The 6,000-nt window shown below is 43.8% G+C and overlaps 1 protein-coding gene across 18 annotated transcripts in view; it reads left to right on the forward strand.

The window, feature by feature from the left end:
• The window catches only part of USP3 (ubiquitin specific peptidase 3), an 89,007-nt gene extending 84,473 nt beyond the window's left edge, over positions 1-4,534 (forward strand). For 10 of the 18 annotated variants that reach the window (XM_073995979.1, XM_073995978.1, XM_073995986.1 and 7 more), the window contains one exon: positions 646-4,534. In XM_073995979.1, the coding sequence (XP_073852080.1) occupies positions 646-811 (166 nt within the window). In that variant the 3' untranslated portion in view covers positions 812-4,534. The remainder of the gene's footprint in view (positions 1-645) is intronic. The other 8 variants (XR_012415030.1, XR_012415027.1, XR_012415031.1 and 5 more) reach the window with 3 other exon arrangements.
• Positions 4,535-6,000: the final 1,466 nt, after the last annotated feature.

Genomic DNA, 6,000 nt, shown 5'->3' on the forward strand with positions numbered 1-6,000 from the left:
TTCAATTCCTCAGGGTTGATCGCTTTACTTGTTCTTCCTGGTATTTCTTTCCTCTCAAAAATTTGATTTTGTAGGCATGCAAAAGGCTTAAATATTTTTAAAATTTGGTTTTGGTGGTTTATTCTGAATCATAGTAAATGATGAGATGGATCTTTATTGTTTAAATAGGGTTTTGCTGGCAGTTACGAAGGTCTGTTCTACCTGCAGGCCTTCTGTCTTTCTTGGAGGGCTGACTCTAAGGTTCCGTGTGTGAGTGGGTGGGTCATGCTGATCCGGGAGAGCCCCGATGACCACGGTGTCAGAGAAGGGTGCCCTTCTTTGTTAAGCTTAGTTTTTTCCTAAGATTCTGATGAGAAAACCTGGTACGTAGTTTTCCATGTTTCCATAGGCCTTGACCTGTGCTCGTTAGGTTGAGAGTTCCTCCTCTGTATTTTCTCCATTAGTCCAGGGCCATCTGCTTTGCATTGTAGCAAACCCTCGATTTCTGGTCAGTTTGGAGGAAGGTAAAAACATGAGTTTAGTAAGCATCTTAAATCAAAAGTCTAGGATGTATTCTTACTAAAATTTAAATCTAACATTATGTAGTTTACAGGTCTTTTTGTGATTTCTGAGGTCTTTTTTTCCTTTGGTCTTTTGCCTTTACAGGGTTGGTTCTGGACATTACACAGCATACGCAACTCACGAAGGCCGCTGGTTCCACTTCAATGACAGTACTGTAACACTGACTGACGAGGAGACTGTGGTGAAGGCAAAGGCCTACATCCTTTTCTACGTGGAACGCCAGGCCAAAGCTGGATCAGATAAACTTTAATACCTCCTCCAAATCATCATTCATCAACCATACCAGAGAAACATTTCCAGTTTTCCACAAATACTTGATCCAAGATTTAATTTCATTATGCACTTTTCAATTTCCTATTTTGGGTTTAGTTTTGTCAATGGTAGTGAGTTACTGAACATGGGCACCAACTAATTTTGTTGTTGTTCTACCAGAAAACCTCAGCAGACGTTTTGATTTGCTGCTTTAGTTGTAATAATTCAATTTTTATATGTAGTTTTAAGAACTTAGTCTTATTTGACTTTTTTATTTTATGTTAATGTTTTCAGTTCTCACTATGAGGCACATTTACATCAATGCTTTTGTTCCTCTCACATGCTGAAAGCAAGATATGTTCCTTATTGTGAAGAGTGACACAACTGCCTGCTGTCTTTTCACAGCTGTAATGGAGATCAGGTTGTCTCTAAATCAAGGATCATGTGTGCACACAACTTGTGGCCCACAAAATTTCACAGTGACTGCTGAGTAATCATTCTTTTTGCCTGTAAAAGATAACAAAGGGCATCATTAAGTAGACCAGGTAATTACTGCTTGTCTCTCAAGGCTGCTGTTTATCAGCACTAACTAAATAAATTTGTTGGTTCAGTTGTACTTGTCCTGCAAATACAAGAATTACTGTCTTTGTTGGTTTTTTGGTTTTGGGGCGTACTTGTTTGCGGGGAGGTAAGATGGGAGTAAAGACCAAATACATGTAATGTTTAAAAAAATGTTGTGACTCACTGACATGGTATAGGTGTTACAGTGAGGTAAAGCCATGGCGTCTGCCTCCTTTTTGAATCAGTCTCTCATTCCCCCTTAGTTGTAGCACTGGAAGTCACGGCATGTCCATTTTAGACTTACTGCTTGTGTTTGGCACCTGAGTCTGAGGTGTGAGCCTCTGGGATTTACTTGGCTTATCACCTGCACTTCAGTTTATCACTGGGGGTGTGCTTCCACCGGAGGACATCTAGAATCTCTGCTGCTCTGGGTTTTAACACCTCTCACTGGCCTATCCTGAGAGGAGAAGTTGAAAGTATTCTCATTTTGAGTAAGGAGAGTTTTCATTTTGTTTTTTGGGGGTTTTTTTGGAGACAAGAATCTCGCTCTGTTGCCCAGGCTAGAGTGCAGTGGCATGATCTCAGCTCACTGCACCCTCAGCCTCCTGAGTAGCTGGGATTACAGATGCCCACCACTACACCTGGCTATTTTTTTTTTTTTTTTTTTTTGGATTTTTAGTAAAGACAGGGGTTTACCACGTTGGCTAGGATGGTCTCGAACTCCTGACCTCAGGTGATCTGCCCACCTCACCACACCACACCCAGCCAGTTTTGTTTTTAAAAAATAGATTTAACTCAAATTCAAATTTGGAAACAGAATTCCAATTAAAGAAAGCAGTTGTAGTTTCTACAAGTGTTCTAAGACAGTCCTTTGATTTTTTTTTTTTTTTTGGTTGTGGGGGCGTTGGTAGATGTAGCCTACCAATTCTCCACAAGGAACAAAATGTATCTTGTATTAAGCCAATAAAACTTTCAGACATTTTTTTTTCTTTTTTTAGATGGAGTCTTACTCTGTCCCTCAGGTTGGAGCGCAGTGGCATGATCACAGCTCACTGTAGCCTCAACCTCCCAGGCTCAAGCTATCCTCCCACTTTAGCCTCGAAGTAGCTGGCACCACCACACCCAGCTAATTTTTAATATTTTTACTGGAGATGGGGTTTCACCATGTTGCCCAGGCTGGTCTTGCACTCCTGGGCTCAAGTGATCCACCCGCCTTGGCTTCCCAAGGTGCTGGGATTACAGGCATGAGCCACCACACCCAGCCTGTTCTATTAAAAACATCTTGATCATTTTTTATTTTTAAGTTTATGAATGTAAGAACAGTCTGATGGCTTTCCCTCAGGTTGGGTATCTGAAGTTGTGGGATCAGATGTAGCTTCATTTCCATTTTAATATTAACTGGATAAATCCCACATCTTCCCAGAACACATCTGCTAAACGCTTTAAGATGACAAGGAGCAAATTGCAATTATGTGTAAACTTATATCATCCAGTACAATGGCCCCTAGCCACATGTGATTGAAATTGAAATTAGAAACTCAGTGCCTTCAGTCACACTAGCCACATTTCAAGTGCTCAGCACCCGCAGACAGCGTAGGACAGTGCTGCTCTAAATTTTCACTCCAAAGAATAAAGCTTTGCCATCATGTTTAGGTCTTACAACTTGGAGTCCTAAAAGATAATAGGGAAATGTGTGCTTAAGTTAATTTACAGTGCTAAATTACATTAGGTTAAACTGTATGAAACTCTGTTATTTGACGAGTTCTGATCTACAAAAATGACAGCTCCAACCTGATCTGATGTATCACACATTAACACCACATCTAATTGAACCTAAAATGTGAGTGTCTCCTGTGATCGTGCGAAGTATCTCCTATGAATCCGGGCTCTTTTGCTTAGAAGGTAGACAGCTGAAACCTCTAGCATTGATCCTTCCATCTTCAGTCTCTGAATGGGCAGCTGTTGAACAGTAAGGGCCTGGGCAGAGTTGATGGTGAAAAAAAGCTGTATTTTTATACCAAATGGAACTTTAGCAACATTGGACTACTTTGTCGGGCAGAGTGGTCTTCAGACAGGTGATGCTGTTGGCTTAAGAGATGAACACGTCTTCTCTCTGAATTTGTTTTTATTGGTTGGTTTTACTTGAACAGAAGCGTTTGAATGGTATGAAGATTCTTTAGAAAAGTGATTGGATCCATTTGAATTGTGCACTTGAACACCAGTGATGTAAATGTGCCTATTGTATTTTAATTTTTAACTGTGTAGCCTTACCACACCTATTTTGAAAGCTGATCTTTTGTGCTCTTCAGGGCTTTTCCCGTGTGCCATGTTGTCTCCAGCAATATATGTGGCTTCTCGCTCAGAGCTTCTGCTGAGGCAGGGCCTCGCACTGAGTCACATGGCTCCTTGGAACAAGAAAACTTTCTCAGAAGTCCTCCCACACAGGTGGGTGATAGAAACAGTTTGTGGCAACACAAATCTCTCTCCATGGTGGAGAAACCTTTGCTTATCCACTGTATTCTACTCAGTGTATAGTGATGACAAATATGCTAGAATTAAACCAGTCAAGTATACTGGCCCAGAGTGAGTGTTAAATGTGTATCTCACCTGTGGAACCTACTCAGCAGCTTGGTTTCTGGGGTTGGGGACATATTTATTTCTTAAAGCCAAACCTCTCCTTCATTGGTTTAGTGTACATAAGTCTATTTAGATACACTTATCCCACTTTAATCTCCACCAGCCCCTGAACTCTCTCCTGTACCCTCTGTTGCTGAAGTGGCCTCTTCACTTGGGCCCTGGAAAAGCCCATGGAAAAAGTCCGTTCCTGCAGCCAAGGCCTGGGGCCCAGGTGACTAGGAGTAGCCATAGGCAGGCGAGGAAAAAGTGGGCATGTGCTGTCGTCTGTAGTCCAAGGTCTCTGCGGCTCGTCAGTGGGTGCAATGCCTTCCCCCTCAGGTGTGAGCGTGATGGACTCTAGACTGCCTTCCATGAGCGTTGGTCATGCTGTGATGTCATCATTTTCCATTAAAACCCAGTGTGTATGATGCCAAGAAGATTAATTGTGCAAGTGACTGATTCATTTAAATTGTAATCACATCCCTTTTCTGCTTCACCAACCTGAACTGTTTTAAAAAGTATCATTAAAAGTCTGTTCTCTTTCCTTTTGACTTATTTCTGAACACCTTTTTTCAGTGGAGCCACATAAATGATGATGTACTTACTCAACTTGTGGGCCTCCTCAGTCAACAGGTAGGAAGATCTTACAGAATCCCCACGATTTGGAGCTGCTGTACCTGGAACAGGATGAAGTGACCTGTACGGGCAAAGTGATGGCCGGGAGATTAGTGCCTGCAGTCAGGTGCCTGAGGTCCCACTCACCCTTGCTCAGTGAAATCACCTCAGCCTCTTGTGACTACTGATCTTACAAAAATGAGGCCCCTTCCCTCCCCTTTAGAGCTAGACTGTACCCTGAGGCATGAGTTTTGGGGTTCTGAGCAAAGGATATTGGTCATCTTTTAAGGTAAAACAGGCAAATAACTGTTAAATAAGCATCCTGCTTACAGTTAAGTTCCTGTAGACTACCTCTCTGCCCCCACGCCTCTTGCAGACGGAACCCTGTTTTGACATTCGTCCTTTGCCTGTTCTTGTCAGTCTCCTAAAATTGAAGACACAGGTCCCTGCAGTTCAAACTGTTATGCATCCTTATTCCATGGGGCACATTCTCTTTTGGCAGCTGTGCTGGTCAGAGGCTGCGTGGCTGCTGTCCCTGCTGCCAAACCGCCTAGCTCTGGACAAGGCCAAAGGGGCAGAGCTTCGTCACCTCCTCTGGCTGTGCCTCAGACCCTCTGCAGCATGCAGGAGCGTGTTCCCCCCGGCCCTGGTAGTCCAGGATGCTTCCTGCAGCCTACCTGGAGCGGCAGCAGAGAGGCGAGGCTCTAAATGTGCTCCCTGCCAATCTTTGGCCATTCCAGCAGGGCTGCAGTAGTGCAACGTGGAAGCCACGCTGAAGCAGTGGCTCTTACTCAGTGGAAGGCACAAGTACTGCTCTGGCCTTGCAAGAAGTTGAAAGAACCACCTATTCCTAAGGGCCAACCCTCTGAAAAGCATTGGTTTGCGGAGGATTGGGGAGGGAAAGTGAAGATAATGCAGCTTTCTAATAACACCACCTGTGGCACTGCAGCATCCATTTTAAGTGGAGAAGTACACCTAGACAGAGCCTAAACTAGGGTGTCAGCTGTGATTGAGAACCACATCGATGAGCTTGAAATAGCAGCAGTAGCTGGCTCACCTTCCTTGGGAAATGCTTCCTTTTGACTGTTCCTTGGTTTGTTTTTAAGAGAACCCCCGCTCCCCGCTGCACTTCATCTTGGCACGGTGGAGTAATGCAGGCACAGGGGCACCCGCTGAGGCTGGCTTCTCAGGAAAGCCACTGACAATGGCTACTTTCTTCTTTGCTTGACTGCCTTCTGCCTTTAAAGGCAAAGCTGCACCAGCCCTGACCAAACCTTAGTTCCAGAAGTGGGTTCAGCATAGGCTGCTTCATTTGTGTCTATGGGAAAACAAAAGGATTCCCATTCCCTCTTGTTCCAAATGGGAGAACAAGCAAAAGTAACCACTGAGGTGGTA

Source organism: Macaca fascicularis, chromosome 7 (assembly GCF_037993035.2).
Source record: "Macaca fascicularis isolate 582-1 chromosome 7, T2T-MFA8v1.1".
Lineage (NCBI taxonomy): Eukaryota > Metazoa > Chordata > Mammalia > Primates > Cercopithecidae > Macaca > Macaca fascicularis.